This window comes from Nicrophorus vespilloides, unplaced genomic scaffold (genome assembly GCF_001412225.1).
Source record: "Nicrophorus vespilloides isolate i.1.1-1 unplaced genomic scaffold, Nicve_v1.0, whole genome shotgun sequence".
Classification (NCBI taxonomy): domain Eukaryota; kingdom Metazoa; phylum Arthropoda; class Insecta; order Coleoptera; family Silphidae; genus Nicrophorus; species Nicrophorus vespilloides.
The window spans coordinates 265,105-286,225 of NW_017096251.1; the positions used below are offsets into that span (position 1 = coordinate 265,105).

Here is a 21,121-nt window from a genome sequence, read left to right on the forward strand (position 1 = left end):
ATATATATATGTATATTATTTATTCCAATTTTTTTCTCCACATTTTCCTTCCGCATTTTCGAAATTTCCATTCTAATAATGCAAACTAAACATTTATTATCTCCTGTTTATTCACCTGTTTTTTTTTAATATATATATACTTTTATTTTCTTTTGTTTTAAATATATATATATAGATGTGTGTGTATGTTTGTTTATGTGTGTTTGACTCGAGATTTGGCCTCGAAATAATTGAATCGTATTATTCGGTAATAGTAGTAGTTATTTTTCTTTATAATTAATAATAAATTTGTACAGTGTTTCTTCGTCTTGTTTTTTCCATATTTTTTTTCCATCTTGTTGTTGCTTAAATTTATTTAAAATTTAGTTTTTTTTTTCGTTCAATTAGTCTACTAGTTACGGCAATAAATACTGGTTGTATATACAGTCAGGCTATACTGGCCAATTTGATATGATCCAGGAATGTACAGTGAGGTCCCACTACGGCAGAGGGAGCTGCGAGCGTTGCTCGGGGTGGCGGGGGCGGAGAGATTTTTTGTTTGTTTCTCCGCCCGCGCCGCGCGCTCTCCCGCGGGTCTCCGTACTGGGGCCCCTCAGTCTCATCAACACAACAACTTAATCGCTACTTTTAGGTATACAAATATATATATAAAAAAAATCAATATATGTACGACAAAAAAAATGTAAACATTGCTTTGGTATCAGTTACAACGAACAATAATAATAATAATAGTTAATAAGTAAATAAGTAATAGGGTTCGCGTTTTTTTTTCATTCTTCTCGTTATCAATTATTACAATCATCAAGAACAAAAAATAATAATAATAGTAACTAGTTATAATAATATATATAATGTAACTAAGGGAAGGCCGTTTTCACTCTTATATACATACAACGTCACGACTCGGAATTATTTAGGAAATAACGCACTTTATCATCGTTTTTTCTTTCTTTCTCTCTCTCTCTTTAATGTACATATATATATATAAGAAAACAAATAAATACTATTGCGTGTAATAATAATAATAGAACAGAAACGAATTTTTGGCGTTTTTTTTTGTGTATCCCTAAGTGATTCTGAGCGCGCGACTTTAGGCCAACCCGGGAACTGGGTCCGTTATTTAATGTGGAATCAACCGGTTTTTTTTGTTGCGTAAATAAAACTTCAACACATTCTTTGTCCTTCTAGGAGCGGTTGATGTTTTGTTGGGGAATTTCAACAGTTAATGTCTTTCAGTTGTTGTTGGGGTTTTGAGGGATTTCGCGACTAGTAGGTGAGGCTGGACGGGGGCGGGGGTAGACGCACTCCGCCCCACGGAAAGAGTCATGTGGCCTCCTTGGATGTGATGCTCGTCGAGCTGTCCTCATCTCCTGAGAGCATCGGCATCGTGGCTAGAAGATGTCCTTTGCCCTGATTTACGACGCACTTCCTCATGTGCTTCTCGAGGGTGGACGGCACCGAGAAGGGCATCTCACAGAACCTGCAGCGGTAAACATCCTTGCCGATGCGACCGTGCGTCTTCATGTGTCTCGTCAGTTTCGAGCTCTGGGCGCAAGCATACGAGCACAGCTCGCACTTGTACGGTTTCTCCCCTGTGTGGGATCGCCGATGAACGGTCAGGTTCGAACAGTTCTTGAAGACTTTGCCACAGAATTCGCAGGTATCGTTACGTCTGGACTCCTTCTTCAGCAGGGGTCCGGGAATGAGGCTCGGTCCTGCGAGACCTTTTCCATCGCGCGATAAACCGGGCATCCACCATTCGTCCAGCTTAAGTCTCTTCGTCGTTTCGTAGGCATCGTTGAAGGGCGGGAAGAGCGGCATCGGATGAGGCGCAGGGCCGGGTAGGAGACTCTTGAACTCTTCGCGCAGCTTAAGCTGAGCTGCGAGAGTACTGTTGTTGTTGTCACGATCCTTGCTCGACATCTGCAGCTTCAGCGCAGATCCGGACTCCTGGAGGGCCTGCTTGTAGGCTTCGTTGTATTGTGCGATGTTGCTCAACCCGAACTTGTCCATCAGCTCGCCAACAAGACTCGCCGATTGCGAACCCTTCACGGTCGCATTTTGACTAGGAACACTCAGGTCTTCGGCTTCCTCCTCCTCAGCCTCCATCTCCTCATCCTCGTCCTCCTCCTCATCCAAATCCTCCTCCTCGTCGCTGTCCTCTCCGTCGATGGTTTCCACAGATCCGGCATTGCTGGTACGGTCTTCCGGCGTCCGATGGATCTTCATGTGTCGCTTCAACTTTGAACTTTGCGCACAGGCGTGATCGCATACGGTGCACTTGTACGGGAGCTCTCCGGTGTGCGTCCTCCGGTGCACATCCAAATTACTCTGATACCTGAACTTCTTTCCGCAGTAATCGCACGCGTGAACAGCGTCGACGCTCGAATTCCTAGGCGACAGCGGTTTTCCATCCGGTGTTGCCGTGGATCTGGGCGTCGTGGTCAGCGGTTGTGGGGCATCTTCAATTTTAGTTTGTGGCGACACGCTCTGCGGCCTGCTCTCCCCACTGCTGTTGTTGTTGTTGTTCACGTTGCTATTGTTGTTATTGTTGTTACTGCTTAAGCTACTTGTGTTGTGACTGGTATTTATAGGGAGGGAGGAAGGCGAGGGACTTGCGAATGGCGGTGAGAGCTTCCGGGGTGACGGGGAGCTCGCCTGAGCCGCCCCCGGGCTGGTGGTACCAGCGAGTTGCCTCAACCGCTGCGAGTAAAAATCCAGTTGCGGTTCCATTGAGAGTTGTTGCTGCTGCTGTTGTTGGTTTGGCGTTGACCGTTCGCGGATCATCGTTGGCCCCACCGGCTGACGATCCGCCGGCGACGGAAAATTTGGATGCGGCGGATGAGGAACAACGCCTCCACTGGCGGCAACGGCTGCTGCTGCTGCAGCCAGATTCAATCCGTGGTGTCGGAACTGTTCGCTGACGAGCTGCTCCATCCTGAAGTGATGTTCGGGCCTGGAGAAGAGCGGCGCCGGAGGAACGGGTCCATGGTTGAGCGGCGGCAACGGCAAACGAAGTAGACCACCGACGCTGAACGGGTTGTGCATATCTGGTGGCGGCAGCAAGTGATGCCTCATCTGAGGTGGCGGCGCGCTGCTACCCGACGAGCATCCTGATGACGTCGAACTTGAGCTGCTCGAACTGTGGTTGTTGTTGCTGTTTCCGTTGCTGCTGTTTGTGCTCGTGCTGCTCGTCTTCGAGATCGACGAAGGTGAACTCTCAACGTATATTTTGACGCCATGCGAATGCTGGACGTGTTGTACTAGTCTCCAAGCGGAATGCAGTCTCGCCTTGCACGTGGAGCACACGTAGTTGCTGGGTTCTGGAACAGATGGAAGGAAACACGTGCGATTACATTTTTCGGAACCGTAAAGTGGTTGCAATTTCGACGTCGCATGTGGCGCGAGCGTCGAAATGATAATAAAGTGAAAAATCGCGAAATGAAAAATGGCTCGGACATTTTATGCTCGAAGGAAGAGAGGAGAGCTCAACTCAACCCTCCTCTCTTACACCACCCTGCATATATATATATGTGTGTGTGTGTCGCACGTGACGCGACTTGCAAATTGCCGCGCCGAAACCGCACATTTAGGTTTGGCCGGAGAGGGTGAACATAAGTGTACTCCGAAGACGTAGAGAAAGCAGCAGCAGTAAGAGAAGAGGAGAGAATGAGTAGTGTAAAGCACGCGATGACAATGCCTAGGAAGCATGGATAACTGAACACTGTTGCGGCGAGGTCGAATTTAAACATCTTATAATTTTCCGCAATGCCATTGTTCTCTTTCTCTCTTTCTTCGTCGTCGCCGTCGCTGCCCCCAGGAGTAATTTTCCGCCTCCGACAATCGATCTTCGAGTCAAATTTCTTCCGGACTTCTGCATTTCTACACACGTTAATTTCTAACGTCCCCTCTCACCCGACAAACACGCAACTTTCCGTGCTTTGATTTCAATGCAATTACAATAAAAAAAATGTCCAGTTATATAATTTTTAAAAAGCATTCAAATATATTTAAGCCTTAAATGGATGTGTGGAAAGGACGCCAATTTTAAGGCTGAAGTTGACGAGCAGTAATTACTGGATGTTTCCAGGATGCGCAACAATAATAATAATAATAATGGATCGATCAATAGGCGAAAAATGAAAGAGAGATGTGATGAGGTAATTGAATGAGAGACTCGGACGTTTCGCGTCTCTTCCTTCTCCTCTTCATCCACCTTCTCCTTCATCCAGAGTTTGACAGTGAGTGTGAGTAGTATTCATAAATGATTTCCGCGATAACAATAAAGCGCGCCGTGCTACATAGATTTCACATGGCAAATGCCAGCCGGTAATTTGTATTATAATGCATCGACTGAGGCCAGGCTCAACACACCTCCAACCTATGCAAATAGGACATCATTGTATGATTATCGCACGCGCCTTTTCATTTCTCTCTTCATCTCTCTCCCTGCTCCTCTCCTCTCCTCGGCCCGCATCTCATTATATCTCCTCTTTTTCGCATATCACTTATTACGGGCCTTAATTACAACTAACATCGCGTTATGAGATCATCCGCTAATTGCGCGACTTTCCACCGACTTTTTCTCTTCTTTTTTTGCATTCATTTCAATGGACTCTTTAAGGGTTACCGCAAATCGATCTACGCAACTGTTCAACAAGCCAACATATACACACAAAAAAACTTGTCGCCACCCTCTTTATTAAGAGAAAATTGCGAGGGAGGGGAATAGAAAATAATAAATTTGAAAGAGAAAAAATGTGTGTGTGTATAGACATTATGCGGTATCGATAACTCGCCGTCGGGCAAACGAAAAATTTGATAATCGGGTGTGTATTGTGCGCGCGTAATAACGGTTATTTTTGATTTTCCGCTGCGAAGGGAGCATATTTCGATAATAGATTAGGGTGGATGAAAGTGTGCGTTGAATTTTAAGTTTTTTTCCCGTCGCATCGATTTTTTTTCTTTCTGCATGTGCTTCTTGTTCCTTACACTCTTCCTCCTCCTGTTCATTTTTTTATGTTGGCCACGCGTTTCACGGCACGGGCTGATGATGATCTCTCCCCGGTCGGAGGTATAACCCATCCTCGCCGGCTTTATTACCCCTTCGCTCGTTTAAGCACAGACGAGTAGAGTCGTGTGTTTGCGCACGTGGCCCAACGCGCCACCAGTTTTACAGACATCAAGAAGATCAGGTAATTATTTATTTTTTGCTCCTCTCCTCTATCCATCCATTCGTATTCAAAGAGTCCATCATCCCTTTCCAGCACTCTTTCTCTTCTTTTTTAAGGTCCACCGATGCGGAGTGGCTTACGGTTTCCAGTCACGGTCAGCGCAGAAGGCTTACCCAGCCATTTGCATAAGTTAGAGGGTGCCAGACAAAGGATACGCCACGAACGCGCGATTATTTATCGCGGGGGCGGTGAGAGAAGAATGAAGAAGAGAGAAGATAAAAAAAGTGAATCTGGAAACATCTGCAATTCGATAGCTTTTTTCTTCTTCGGCCCTCTGATACCGTTATTATTATTTAAAGCGGGCGGCGCTGGCGGACAATGGCACATTTGAATATCGCGCCCCCTTATCGCGTATGACAGTTGACAGATGGTGCGTTATTTAAAAAAATATATATAAATAAATGGACATATATAGAAGATGGATCAATTAAGATTGCAACCGGAGCAAAATATTGCGTTGACGTTTTGACTGTGACATCGTCGGAATTTGAAATAGGGGATGACGGTGTTTCTTTGGCATGTCAAAGAGTTGCGTATGCAAACCGCGCGACTGCTGCGTTTATTGCAGACCCCGTCTATTTTGACGTTGACACGTCGCGGCTAATTTGACGGAGCATTACGTGACGATGGATGTTTTTTTTTTCAACTTACCGCTGTGCGTTGTGTTGGATTCTGCGTCGGCGACTTCCGTGCGCGACTTCTTGCAGGAACTCTCTTCGGGGCAGGAGGAGGACATATCCATGCGCTCCTGTTTGATTCTGGGCTTGATGTCCTCGCCATCCTCTAAACTCCCGGAGGATGTCAGAGGGGATGAGGAGGCTCGTCTTTTCGGCGTGGAAGAAGCGGCGCCGTCGACGCAGAGGTCTCCTGGTGCTGGTAACCTTGGCGACGCTGGGGGCGGTGTGTGCACCCTCGTCGTGCCGCTTCCGGAAGCCTTCTTTCCGGAGATCGGTGCCGAGATGCTCGGCCGTCTCGTGTTTATCGTGGATAAAGGAAAGCCACCGTCGTTATCGTTGTGATTATCACCGTGACTGCCGAAGCAGTTGCCTAGGTTCTCCTTGCTGCAGGACGTGATTTTATGTTGGATGAAGCGAACGATGTCCGAGAGGGCGAACGGTTTTTGGCATGTGCCGCATGTCAGTATGTCCTGGTGCGACGTTTCCGTATCTGGCTCGTCCGTATCTAAGCAAAAGAAACAAAAGAAATTCATAAATATTTTTGTTAATTTTCCAAACATTTTAATACAAATTATTGTAATATGAATAATGGAAAGCTTTTATTTCTAGCTAGTATATTCTCTTTATCATTATTAAATTACTTGAAAATGTTTAATGAAACGTTGTAATTGGAGCAAACCAAAAAAAAGAAGCTTTTACATCTATTGTTTGATGTCTGTCGTCAACACTTTCGTTGAAACGTTGTAAACAGCACGCCGGGATCGCGTCTTGACAGATGTTTTTCGTTCTCTCTTTTGTTATATGCATCGGGGTGGATTGGATCGAGTGTGTATATAAGTGAGAGAACGGATGGAGGAGAGGAACGGGTTTTTCGAATGAAGTAAATAAGCGGTCAGTGTACGTCCAACCGGTGTCCAGCAACCCTCGAACTGACCACTCCCCGATCGTCCAATGGGGAGACAGGACACATACCATTGGCCGCCTTTCTGGACGTTGGTCAAATATCTTACCCATCCCATACAAACACTCACACAAAACCCGAAATCTCATACAATTCCCTTTTCCCTACGAATACGAGAAGGGGATGGAGGTGGATTTTCTCATACATCATCAGATGTTTTTCGATCTATATGTATATGACCGTCGATATCTCCCGGGTTTTTATTGATAGGGCGATTCGATTCGGTTGTTCCTGGCCTCCGAGGGTCGAATGTTTCAATGTTAGGAAAAGAAAAACGAAGAAAGCAATTGTCGTTGATGAAATGGGAAATCGCGGGAATCGTTTTCGATTACAGACGAATAAATGTCCGGTAAATTAAGCCCTTTCGGCCATCGGGACACGCATCCAGGTGCAGTGCATAATGGACCAAAAACACTCGGCTCTTTGTCGCATGAAAGGGTTTTCGGGTGGAGGAAGGAAGGGCTGCTGCTGCTTGTACCGCTTTTTTTCTTCTCTTCTCTTCTCTCCTCTCTACTTCTTCTTTCCCTTCGTATAAACATGCCATGTAACGGCCTCCGGCGACTCCTCCTCCTCCTTCTGCTTTCGTTAGCGCCCGCGACGTAATCGCGTTACCCGTTATTCGTTTCTCTACTTTTTTTAACGTGTATTATTTGTTTGTTCTTGCATCGCCGCCTCCGTTCTCTCCACGGTCAACGTAATCGAATGAGCAGGGGACTGAGAGATCCTCCGGGAGTTGACGAGCCTGTGTCACGCACGGCGCTTAACTCGGTTTGCGGGAATAATTCCATTTATCAGGAGGAAAGAAGTTTGATTGATTTCTAATTTGTATTAGTGCGGGGCGATAAATATGACCAAAGAGCAAACAAGCCTGTTTATCTCGAACGACCGCATAAAAAGGGACTTCCCCCCTTTTACATCATTCTCTCTCTCTCTCTCTTTCTATGTGTTTCTCATTCACTTTTGGCCGTATCAGTCACGCCCTTGCTTTTATTATATTGAATTTCGCTCGTTGACTGACCCGAAAACAACATGCACTGTGCGTCCTTCCTCCTCTTACAATTTGTGTGCGAAACAACCAACCTCCCCCCGACACACACATGTTCGATCTGCTGGTTCGATCTGCAGGGGTTGGTTTGTTTCATAGTTCAGATCTCCTCTAGTTGCGCCCATAAATATTTTTAATTGCGATAGCGAGAGAAAAGACCGCTCGTCCTCTTTCTGCCCTTCTCGCTTCTGTCCTCCTTTACCGCTATTAGCGGCAGCAGACACTTGATTGAAAATATTGCCCCTCGGCACTGATTAAGCTTCGGCCGCCGCACGGTTCGAGCTGCTCTGGATTATTTTATTGGCCCTTAAGGGGTGACATATGAAGCCCGGGTCGTGACACAAACTACTCGCAGCATCCGTCCATTTCTTTTGCCGCAACTCGCGCGACAATTTATCGCGAATCTCGAATTAATTCCATCTTCTGCTATTCCTCCCCAAAAACTTAAGTTTTCCCGTTAACCCGGCGAATCCCCACACATATTTTCATTCTAAATCCTCAACTCACAAAACACACATCATACTTTTCTACAATCTTCAACTTTTATACATGAAAATTTACTAAATTATAGTTTCCCATCGCATGTACAACATAATTCGTAACAATAAAAGATTTATCAATGCAATATACATTTTATTTGCTATGTAATTCTTATTTAAGAGCAATTTTTCATTCATTATAATTAATATATTCAATTATACTGTTAAAAGAAAACATGATAAACTTATATTTGTCAATAAACTTAATCACGTTCACTCGCACTGAATAAATACTTAAATATTGAAATATATGTTCGAAAACTATTCTATTTAAATTTATGAAACCATTCGATATTTTGAAAGAAACTTTTTAAGTATATTTATGTTTAAATGTGAATTCAATTGGCTTACCCAAATACTTGTTCCAGAAAATGTTCATTTTCATCAGCAATTCGTAATTAATCATCGCGATGGTCAAAGTCAATGCATAATCCAAATATAAAAACAAAACGAAATATAAAATAACTGATACCGAAACAAACGATTGTAGAAGAAAAAAAATCCAAGACGAAATATATAAGGATTTTTTTTCTCACTGAACATACATAGAAGGTTATAAATTTTTTGAACTGTTTAGTAATTGCTACTTCCGCATGCGATCCGATCGGATGCTGTGCATAGACTGATCCTCATCATCGCTGGACCCTGGTCTCTTTAGGGGACCCAGGTAAAACGGATGGGTCTGATAGAGAGGGGGTAAAAATATATATAATAATAGAAGGAACAACTATAACTTACGACCCTCTAGATTCAGTATTATAAACACACACACACATCGGCATAAAAAAGTAGGATATTTTTTTTTTATATTTGGTTCGATATGTTCAAATTCATAAATTTATGTACTTATGCAATTTCGTAGATAATACTAAATAGGAAGAAATAACCGAATGACTAAATATGAGTGGAAAACAATTGATTTGATTTGATAATTGAATCAAGTTTGCGGAAAGTATCGGATATCAAATTTACACTTACGTTTTGCAAAATCTATTAGATTATTTTTAAAGGAATATTCATCGAGGTAATTGTAAAATAATAAAAAAAGAAAGATTTTAGTACATGGTTAGAGAGAAATTGAGCGCGCTGTTGGGAGGAATATTCACATAAATTACTTATCTATTAAATCACCGATCCGTGTTCATTTGGAATTTATGGCCGAGGGAAAAGCGCGCGTTTCAAGTAAATCTACACACACAAAACAGAAAAGACAACATTTCCCATCATGAATATCAATTTTTCCTCATCTCCAAAAAAAAGTTAATGCAACCTTGGTTGCCTATAATAACCAATTCGATTTTACACATTAATTTGCATAAAGGTTTTGTGCGAGGGGTTGGATCAACGGATGGATGGGGGTGTCATTGATTAGCGCGGAAATAATGAGCGGTTTTTTTTTGTGTGCAGCCGATCCCCGCTGCGAGGGAGGACAATGCGTCGCAGCCAGTTAATTAGGAAATGCAAAATGCACATGTTTTTCGGTTTATAACGAGTGGAGCGCAATTGTGTAAAGTTTTGTGCATTGTGTGACCGTTGCGAGAGCATCCCGCAAAAATGTTAACTATCCAAAGGGTTAAAAACTGATGCAGTAGGAATGTTTTGTTTTTGTTTTCTTGTTGCTTTTGTTTTTTTCAGTCATTCCCACACGGCCCTCGCCCACGGACATCTGTCCTCAACCGCGCACACAAAGACGAAGCGAAGATTAGGATCGGAGGGAATAATGATTAGCTTCGGATTTCGCGTTATTTGTATTTCATTTGCGTCGCTAACGATGTCCAGTTGGAGAAGAAGGTCTCTAAGCTCTTAACATAAAATTTACATGTTAGTTTGTGTGGTCCTCGGAAGGCAACAGGAACAGAAGAAGAAGCAGAAGCAGCAAAAGAAGAGACGGCTTCATTAAACGAAATATTTATTTCTATGTCTGTGCATCCTTTGCGTTCGTTCGTTCGTTTGTTCTCGAAACTGTTCCTGCAAAAGATTTATAATTTTCTCGACTCCATCGAGCTCCTCCACCAGATCGTATCTATTTCGTTCTATCTGCACATGCTGAAGAACCACTCTTTATATATACACACACACAATGTTAAACTGCGATATTAACGTGGGAACATCGAGATAAGATCTCTACGCTTCTTGGACCACATACTGGAAGCAAAAGAAATTCGATGACCATTCCATCAACATCATCATCTTCTTTCCAAAAGTTTTGTTATTGAGATACATCCCTCCCTCAACATTTTAATGTTTTGTTATAATAAAAAAGAAGGCTGGAAGAATTACGGTATTTGAAAGGTGTATGTGTATGCGATGTTTGCGGCGTGCGCAAGGTGTTTTCGTGTTTGATTCTCCCACGCTCTAAATGCGAAGTGAAGGGTCACCACACCGCACCGGAGGGGAGATCCTTCTTTATTTTATTTTTTTTTTGATATGCTGTGGGCGCTTTACGAGGAGAGGACAATGGTCAGTTGGGACCTGCTCTTTCCACAGGATAAAACCGTTCCATTATGCCGGTAAATAGATTTGCCCATTCAAGCTACCTGTCCGGCAACTCCTTTGCTTCCTCAACTCCTTCCAAAACCACCCGAAAAACATCGATGCCACCGTCCGACAATAGGCAATGACATTAATATAATATAGAGGCCGACACAATGTATCTCTGACACTCCAATAACGATTCGCAAAGGCTTTCTCACGCGAAAATATCTTCGCACGAAACACGCACACCTTTCGCACCAACAATTTAACCCTTTCTTTTTCATGACCACTGTTTACAACAAACCTCGCCAAAATTAACTTCGCAATAAAACATCATAACTGTTATTGTTGTTATTAAAACAAATAATTCACATAAAATATACAAATAATAAAAATAGATCAATTAGTTAATTGTTATTGTTGCATTGAATAACAAAAGCAGAAATGTCTATTATTTATCGTTTGTGTATTTTATTTTTTAAAGATATAGCAATGAAATTGAAACTGTAATGTAATTTTTATATGGTTTTCATATAAAATGAATTTGAAACTAGATAAGTTGAGATCAAAGTGTGTTAGATCGTATTGTTTTTTCTTTTTCGGGATGCAGCGGAGGTTTTACGATGATGAGTGGTAAAAGGTGATACGAATCTATGGTAAATACGTGATTTTAATGGTAATTAAATATGGGAGGATGAGGTTGGTTTGGAGGTCGTGGACGATGACGATGAAGATACGGGGGGACGAAATGCAATTCGTGTTATTTACACGAAACTATATATACATATACATACATACATATATAGTTTATGAGCGAAGTGAACACGTGACCGGCCATGTTTGCACGATAATGCCTTATCAGCTTATATGACCCAACGTCGAGCGTTATCAACGAATAAACAAGCCTCACCTGGATACTCGACAAACTGTTCGTTCGCTCTGGCTTTCATATAAAACATCCGGTCGAAAGGAATATATAAATGGAATGGAATTGAAACGTAAGGAAAACCCAAGTATGCTGTTGTCCACATGCAACGACGTTTCGTCTCTAAGGAATAATTGTTGTAACAACCAAAAAAAAGCAGCAAACAATCAAAGGTGCACAAAGCCCACCCAGATTATTCCGCATCCGATGAACAATCGGAATTAATACACAAGATGCGATGGAATTACGATGGAAAAGTTTCCGTCTCCGTTATTATTTTTTATTGTTTCTCGCCGATCCAAATTCCGGCTAATCTAATCTCGACGCTCTCCGCCGTCCGACGCGTTCCTTACTTTTTTTTGTTCACACATCTATGACACACCTTTATTAGAGCATAATTACGCTATGTCTAAATATAGATGATCAACGCATCCAACAAATCTGATTTATTTAATATTTTATACTTGCATGATGAAAGTTACAAGTAAGTTAACATAATTCAATCACCGGCACTAAAATTATTTACAAACTATGATTTACTAAATATCGTTCTTACAAATAAAGATTGTTTTTCTTTATTTCTGGTGATACGATTGTAGTAACCGTAATAGTAAATTTGTTTCGTTACGGATTGATGTAAATCCAGAAACCCGATACCCGATTTTGTTTCTATTTATCTGATGCAAACATCATTTCCTCATACTCCTCCACTTCCTTAAGTTCGAACAAGAAACAACATCCATACATTAAGAGTTTTTGATGTTATGCAAATCCTACTCCGTGCAGAGCTCAAAGATGGCGCTCAGAGACCCCCCGGGTCCGATGAATGCATGCATTTGTTTTCTTGCTTTTCTTTTCATCGCTTTTCGTTTCTGGAGCGACGCAGTAATTACGCAATTACTCCGATGATGGACGCGGCGCGTACCCCCAGTTTGACAGGAACGTCTGCGATTGGACAATGCCGTCGACCAATCGCACCTCTGCAGATCATTGTTGATCCGGTTTTTTTTTTTGCGCGCTGCAAGCCTTTCTCTTCGCTTCCGGGCCTAACTTAACCGAAAGGGGGACCACATTAACACCTTGTTCTTCGCTTCACCAATCACCGAGCACTCTCAATCTACACACTGCATTCAGTCAGATTTTAAATATGGACTCATAATAAAATCTTGTATAATTTATTAAAAGTAACATAAAATTAATCAATTAGAAAACTATTAAAAAATGTTAATTGAAAAGAATTAAAAGCATTTAGTAATTGAATGAAACCGACAAACTTTGATAAAAAAATGTATATTTACAAGATCATTTTTATGTTATAAGTAAATTAATCAAGAAGTATTTAATACACATAAAATTGCAAGGAGGAAATATATAATTTTTATCCGTTGTTGTACTTCATCGGAACGTGATTTGAACTTTCTATTTTCCACATGAATCATTGCTTCTTTCATTAAGTATTTTCGTGTACATGTTAGTTGTTTTTATCCTTTTAAACCGATTAAGTAACAAAAATTACATATTATATTACTTATTATTTCAATGACAAAGAAAAGAAGAATTAGAAATGTTTCATTCAATAATATATTATAATTTATATTATTATAATTATTAATTACATAATAAATTATTTTTAGTTTATCCAACATTATTTTCTTTTTTTTGTAATTGTAGTTGAAGAAAAACTGTTTAAGTTAAAGTTTTTTTAGTGTAGTCCACCTCAAAATGTTTTTTTGTATTTTTTGTTGTTGTTGTTAATTAACTTTTAGTTACCAAATTGTTTTTTGTTTTATTGCAGTTGTTATATGTCAATAAGATTCTTATTTTCCTTGTGACCAAACTCAAATTGGTTTTTCTCTTGCTGTAGTTGATCACATATAATTTTAGCCAATTGTTTTGGGGTTATTGATCAATTGTTTTCAGTGTGGCCATTATTTTTCTTTTGTTGTTAGCTACGTGTCGACACGATTCGTATGGGTGATCGAGAGAAGTTGACGACAGACAAGAAGAATGAAAAGTGTGTTTGTTTTAAGGCATATCGAACGTTTATTTGAGCGTGACATTTCACGGTGCAATAAGTGAATTTCTTCGAGCTGCGGCCTATTCATAAATGTTGAGGGGCCTTCTGCCTCCTGGTAGAGTTCGTCCATGCGTGACCATCCGTAACCCTAATTCCGTGGAGATTTGACCATGCACAGAGAGTGACCCCGCGCCGCCCATTGTCTTGAGGATGCGAAAAGGTCAACAAGCCTCCTCAATCCTTCGCTACAGCGAAACAAGCGAGAAATAAAGAAAACAACAACTGGAAATTGAGCTTTTGTTTTTAAGATTTGCCTCCCGGGATTAATCGCGGATTAATTAATGGGCGAGTTTGGATCAAAGTGCGAGTATCATGCATCGTCCATCATCATCCCGCACAGCATCTCCATCTCATGAGGCAATATGGGACTGTTTACGTCGTGCAAACACACGCATGCACTCAAACACACACACACTCACACGCTATTACTCGGTCAATTAATTAAGACTACAAAAAGGACATTATGTAAACAGTTGAGCGCCGGAGAGGTGAGAAATGTTGTATCAATATTAGCCTTGCCGCGGCGCACCGTTCGCTCGATGCGTGCGACAGGGATGGACGATCCATCGTGTGGCCTGCGGAGGAGAGCCCTTCCACCCACCCCTAAGCGAACCGCGCCGGAAATCAAGTCGCCGACGAGGGTGGCATACATGGGGACATCTAGCGGATCCCCCTTGCAACTCACTCTTAACAATAACCATTGCACATATTAACAAGTTTTTTTTTTATCAATTTATATAATAAAAATATTTAAAATTTCATTTTTTAAATTAATTTATGTATTTATTCAAATCCAAACGAAATGCGTTTTAATTTTTGTTTTATTTTGTTTATTAATAACGCTTCATTATCGCCTCATTATTATTTTTATTTATCCTATTGAAAAGCGAAAGAGGAAATTAATTGGCTCATTGAGCTCAAAGCCGCCTCTGATTTCGAGTATTTTACTTTCCGAGCCCCGTCGCATCTCGTCTTAAACTTCACTTTCTTCGCTCGATTTTCCAAGATCTCAAGCAATCGTTTAGTCTCAATTAACTGAATCTCTTTCGGTAGTCTTATTCTGTAAGATGCACATTAAAAGGTTTCTAAATCTCAACCGATAATTAAACAAAAGTTTTATTTATTTATAATTTAATGATAAGAATTTAAAGACTTATTACAATTACGACTTATTCTATCACATTTAGATTTTCAATTTATAAATAACTTTCTAATAAATATTTCATTAATATTAACAAAACAAAAAAGAATATTGCAATAATCGCCAGGACCTTTGACCCAGGTTTTCCTCTTCATTATAATTAACAATTTCATTTATCGTAAATTTCATATACAAAACACAACACGAAACCTTATCTAAAAAAAAAGGTACAAGTGTCAATGTAATCGATAAATAATTCCATCGCTGTCTTTCATCAACAAATTAATTACCTAACAAATGCTCTTTCTCAAATAAAATATTTATTTCATTTTAATAACAAAATTTATATGACTTTGTTCTTTCGATTTTAGTTGAAAACATCTGATTTTGAAGTGTGGACATTCCAAATTATTATAAAAAATTGAAACGCAGATATAAAATTAATATATTCTTTACAGTAAAATATAAATGTTTTTCTACTGATAATAGATTTTTTAAATCTATATATAATTTATAATGAAATTTGTTTCTGATTCTATTTGTTTTTTATTTAGAAATCACACCAATAAATTTGTAATTAAGAAATAATTCTTGATTATTATAATAAATTTATGTTCAAAACTTTTTTTAACCTTTTTCTTTCTAATAAGAATGAAATTGCGGTAAATTTATTTATTATAAAAAATCATTTATTTACTATAATAGAAACTAATACGAGAGTATTTCTCAAACACATTTTTCTTAGAAGTGATGAATTATGTTTTAATAAACAATAAAATTATTCTTTCAATAAATTGAAATTAATTCATTTTTAAAAGACATTTTTTCTTTACAAAATATTGTATGTTATTAAATACATTTTGTTCACTTTTATTTCTAATAAAAAATAATTAAAAAATATGTTTGTCTAAATAAAATGATTTTTTACTGATATTTTCAATATAAAATTGTTTGAGTAAATTGCGTTTCAACGATGATAAATTTTCGTCGAAATCTGTAGAATTTCGATATCGGAACCGCAACCTTTCCTGTCCAGACTGAGGACTCGTTCAATGAGTACAATTCTATTCAGAAAAAGAAGTAACTATGCTAAAACACCTGTTTTAACTGCACGAAAAGTGCAAACTTGTTAAAGGGTCAACTTTGTTAAGCAGGTGGAATTACTCTAGAACTTTAGTTACCTGTCGGATTGGGAATTTTTGCTGAAAGTCGCGCGCGTTCCTCTTATCAACAAAACACGCATAGTTTTTTTTTGCGGTGCAAAGATAACGCAGCCTAACGTTATTTATTTATGTATTTATATATAGTACATCGAAACGTGGTCAAATGATAACGGGAATAAAACTGCAAGTATATTATTTTACTTGTCGTACATTTTTTTTTCTGTGATGTTCTGTGAAGTTTCAAGTGCGGCAAGTCGCGTGTCTTAAGGATGATTATCAACAAAAAAAAAAGAGAAGAAAACAAGTGTGCCGTGAAAAAGGGGTGAATTAAGAAGGGATGACCCTTCGCATAATGAACACGCGCATCCGATTGAGGAGAAGACAAGACAGGACACGCGCTTCTTCGAAAGTACCTGAAGGGTTGCGCCTTTTTTTATATTATTATTCCCATCCCTTCTTAATTGGATGATGGTATGCACCCTTTTTTTTATGATGCACAGTTCGCACGGTGATTGTTTCCAATGGTCAGCGGCTTCTTGACCCGACTTGGGTACACTAACTACTCTATTTTGTTTTGTTGATCAGGTGCTATCGTTTCGGTACTCACCTTGGGCGATCCGCACGGCGGGCATTTTAATTCTCATCTTGGCGGATTTTTGTTGTTTTTTGTTTGCGGGAGGTTTTCGCTGTCTTCTTAACTCTACACGATGATGCACCGATGGGAGCACAGCATAACTAAGTTACGAAACAAACACTTCGCTTTAGATCAGCTTAAATCCATTGTATTTTTTGACTTTGAAGTATCCCAAAAAACAAACAGAAAGAAAAAGTTTATGTTTTAAATCATCTTCCTGCTTACTGGATGACAACCAAACAATAATAATAACACTCGAGTTTTAGATATCAACGAACGATCTTTATTTATTTTTTGTATTGTTGCAATTGCACGATAGAACTGTAGTTGTTTGTTTTTGTTCGAGCACTTGTTCCTCGCCAGGAGGATTATACTTGTGTTCGCGGCACTGTTTTCAAATCCTGCAGAAACTATAGAGTTTCTTATTGGGATGATGTTGTTGCACTGGGGTCGGTGGTTTCGTTGACGAAGTTCCGGAAGACTACGACTTCCTCACGTGTTTTATCACCACCACTGAAGAGATTGAATGAGGAAGGAAGCGAAGGAGTCTACTCCTGCTGCTACCGATGCTGCAAACTACTCTCGTGAGAGTATGTATGCAGTAGTGTGTGTATGTATGCGCTGGACCAGCGAGAGATGCTGAGTAGCCAGTGTCCTGAACGCGTGTGTGTACATGGACAAGGAGACGATCCGGTGTATCGGGGAGTCGCGTCGGAAGCGCTCGGTCTTCTTCGTGGAGGACACTCACTAGCCATCGGCCGGATACACTCACCCCGTATAGGAAGGGCTGCTTGCCGCTGCGCATTAACCGGGAGTGGGGGGGATGGAGGATGACCGAACCTACGAGAAGGACAAAACACGGGCAAAACCTGAAAACCAAACACCCCCCACCCCCGCAACACCTACAATACGAAACCCTTTTTCTTCATCATCATCTTTTGGCAACTTGTGCATCCACCAAAAACTATCGCACCATCAAAAACAACAACAATCATCATCAATGATTACTACACTACCACTCCACAAACCATGAATGAAACTCGCCTTTTTTTTTATTTTTATTTCTATTTTCGTAGCACCTCTTCTTCTCATTCACGCGGAATCGCACGGCGCGCCGCTAAGAAGTTCCGTTCCGAAATAATTAATTAACTTTTCTCTCCGAGTTTTTTTTTAAGTGCCGTCTCGTTACGTCGGAGAGACGCGACGGCGGATGTTTTTGGGGGCGGGGCGCGAGGCGGGGGTGGCGTCTCCGTTCGCTTTTGCTTTTGTCCGCAGCGCCGCGCCACCCGTTGGCGTCGCGACGCTTTTCCAGTTCACACAAATTGACTTTTACGTAATTTTCTCAAACTTATTTAACTAATTTATTTATTTACACAATTCTGTTGGCTAACGAAATATTGAGCAAATTACAAATTAACTTTACAAGGACTTCAACTTAGAATTCTCATCATGACAATCTAATATCCAATAGAATACTATCATAGTAATAGATTTATAAACAATCAACATTATCGATTTCGTACTTTTCCAAATGATTAAATTCTCAAAACTAAAAATTATAAGTTCACGAAATTGGAAAAACCAAGAATTCATATTATAATTTTCATAATTATAAGACTTCTTTTCAACTTAATACTATTATATTAATTAAAATAATGCAAACATTAGTAATTTTATAATTTTCAAAACGATTTCAATTAATTAAATCAAAAATTAAGAAAAACACATGCAACCCAAATTTTAAAAAATCATCTAAATTGGCCAATATTTAACATAATTTCAATTGTTTTCATTGATATTAAGTTAAATCAGAAGCTTCTACGTTTGAACTAGATTTCTCTTTGTATTTATTTATTTTTGACCATATGAATCAAATCTCTAACTCATAATTATTTAGTCCCAATTCCATTTTCACAAGACAGAAGATTTTTTTACATGATTTTTGATTATATTTCATTCATTAACAAAGTAAGTAAACTTTATTAAAAACTCTCATTAATTTTATGTTCTTTAAGTTCAAATTATTTACCATTATTGTAGTATTTATTCTTAGTTTATTTATTATCACAAAATTATAAACTTGTCGTATCTTGCAAGAAAAATCTAATTTCAAGCTATAATTTACAAATATAGTATTGTTTATATAACGTAGCTCAATTTCATATTGTTATAAATTCACGAATAATCAATGAATACGGTTTTTCCAGGCAAGAATATTTCCTTATCTAAAATACAAAATCACAATATGCTCGTTTTAGTTGTATTCAGATCATATCGTTGTCAAAATATCATTGTTTTAATTTTTTCATTTTGTTTTTATTTATTTGTTTGCAATGGATCATTCGATCATATTTTCTCCATCAATAGGTCAACATCAATGTTCTCTAGATTTGATTTCGATTTGACCGAAATGGTATAAATAGTAAATTATGCGACTTTTAAACACACGCCGTTTTCTTACAATATTATTTATCGTGTCACGTAGCCCGGCGCAGATAAGGAGACCGAAAATAGGTGTATATACAACAACGAGTGTGTAATAACCAGTACTGCGTAAGCACGTTCGTTCTAATCCGTTGACCAAAGCCTTGTAGAGAAATACAAAATAAAATTTGAAAAAACCTACAGTTTCACTTAAAAAAAACACACATTCTTATTTTCGTTATACTTGTAATGTTTATTAATTTAACAACAATAATAACTGAACTTATTCTATATACAAATTGTATCTTTACAATGTTTACTTTGTGATGTCATCCGGATTTAGTGAATTTACCTGGAATTCTCTGAGCCTTATCTATAAGCTAATTGCGACAAATTTCCGAATGTTTGCGCAACATCTTATCCAATTCCGATACCGACCATCCTAAAATAACACTTGCAACGAAGGAAGAAAAGACATTTTCAATATTTAAAAATTAATTATATAATAATTGAAGTTGTAGTTGCATTTTTTTTTGCTAAACTGAAGGTTTAGAAATGAGCACACAATGGTGCAAATGCTTTCGGAGTGTTCCAGCGATTTGCATCCTCCGAGAGTGGAGAGAAAGAGCAGCCAGCGTTCACCTTGAGTTCCGAGCATAATTCCATTATGAGTGTGTATCGGTTTGCACCGAGCATTCAACAATTAGCAATTAACATTTTTGTGTTCCCTATTAGCGATAAATAACATCATTGGGAAACCTTTGTTTTCAAGACATTACGTCTTAGTCTTAGTTGTCTCAGGTGCATACATTTTAGGAAATGACGTGCTGTATAATTTACTTTGAATTAATTCGTTTGAAGTGGAAATCGAATTAAATGAATCAGAAAAAAAATAAAAATAAAAATGTTACAAAATATACACAGAAATATTTTAGATTTTGTCAATTCGGAAACTCGAATTTTGTTGTTGTTGATTATATTAAAATTATACAAAAATGTATACAGTTTGTTTGCGATTTGGTCACTTCGGAGGGACTTTTAATCAGCGAGGACGGAAGTCCGGGATTGGATTACTGCGCACCAACATGGGGGCTCAGATAACGGCCGCGTTTCTGACCACAACACAAATTCTAATCAAACCGTTTTATTTATTTATTTGTTTAGTAACGAACAGAAACCAAAATGTATGCAATAAAAAAGATAAACGAAATGAGAAAGAGAGAGAGAGAGAAAATTATTGCACGATTAACGTTTATTTTTACAGCATCCTTTGTTTTTGACTCTTATTTCTGTTATTAACTTGATAAACTTGATTTGCTTAACTTAACAGAGACGAGCAGAGCTGAGTAATTTCCTATTGAAGATATCTTACAATTTAATATATAATCTCTCAAAAAACTTTCTGTGAATCTAATCACAAACATATTTTGTGATTAGATGATAAAATGAATGTTCTTTCAAATACTTCATTTGTCTTTTTTGGTAATTTTTATATTTGTTAATTTTTTTAATTCCTTCCATTTAAATGTTTATACATTATATTGCAGTAACTGTCATACAGTCCATGGCAACCGTAAGCATCTTTCGAAATCGAGATGGCCTCCTTACTAACTGTCATTTAAACCATTGCATCCATAAACCGTTTTTGCTAATCGGAATAGCTTTGTTAGCAACTGTCAAAAAGTCCAAAAAAAAACGTAAAGCGTCCTTGGTAATTGGGACAGCGTCTTTGGCAATTGGGACAACGTCCTTAGTAACTGTCATCCAGTTTCTAATAATCAAAAGGCGTTCTTCATAACTGGGGTAGCGTTCTTTGAAACTGCCAT

General features: G+C 39.0%; 1 protein-coding gene across 1 annotated transcript; it reads right to left on the reverse strand.

The window, feature by feature from the left end:
• Positions 1 to 997: 997 nt before the first annotated feature.
• Positions 998 to 17,924, reverse strand: LOC108556423 (B-cell lymphoma/leukemia 11A). Its single transcript, XM_017912545.1, has 3 exons — positions 16,845 to 17,924; positions 5,886 to 6,416; positions 998 to 3,323 (listed from the first exon to the last, which is right to left on the reverse strand). Exons 1-3 carry the CDS (start codon positions 16,879 to 16,881, stop codon positions 1,324 to 1,326), a joined length of 2,568 nt encoding a protein of 855 aa, XP_017768034.1. The 5' UTR covers positions 16,882 to 17,924; the 3' UTR covers positions 998 to 1,323.
• Positions 17,925 to 21,121: the final 3,197 nt, after the last annotated feature.

Bases quoted from the DNA above. Each gene is read 5' to 3' on its own strand.
- LOC108556423 (XM_017912545.1), bottom strand. From the start codon at position 16,881: ATGAGAATTAAAATGCCCGCCGTGCGGATCGCCCAAG. The intron at 6,417-16,844 runs GTGAGTACCGAA...TCTTTTGCTTAG, and splicing joins CGCCGTGCGGATCGCCCAAG to ATACGGACGAGCCAGATACG. The intron at 3,324-5,885 runs GTAAGTTGAAAA...CATCTGTTCCAG, and splicing joins ATCCAACACAACGCACAGCG to AACCCAGCAACTACGTGTGC.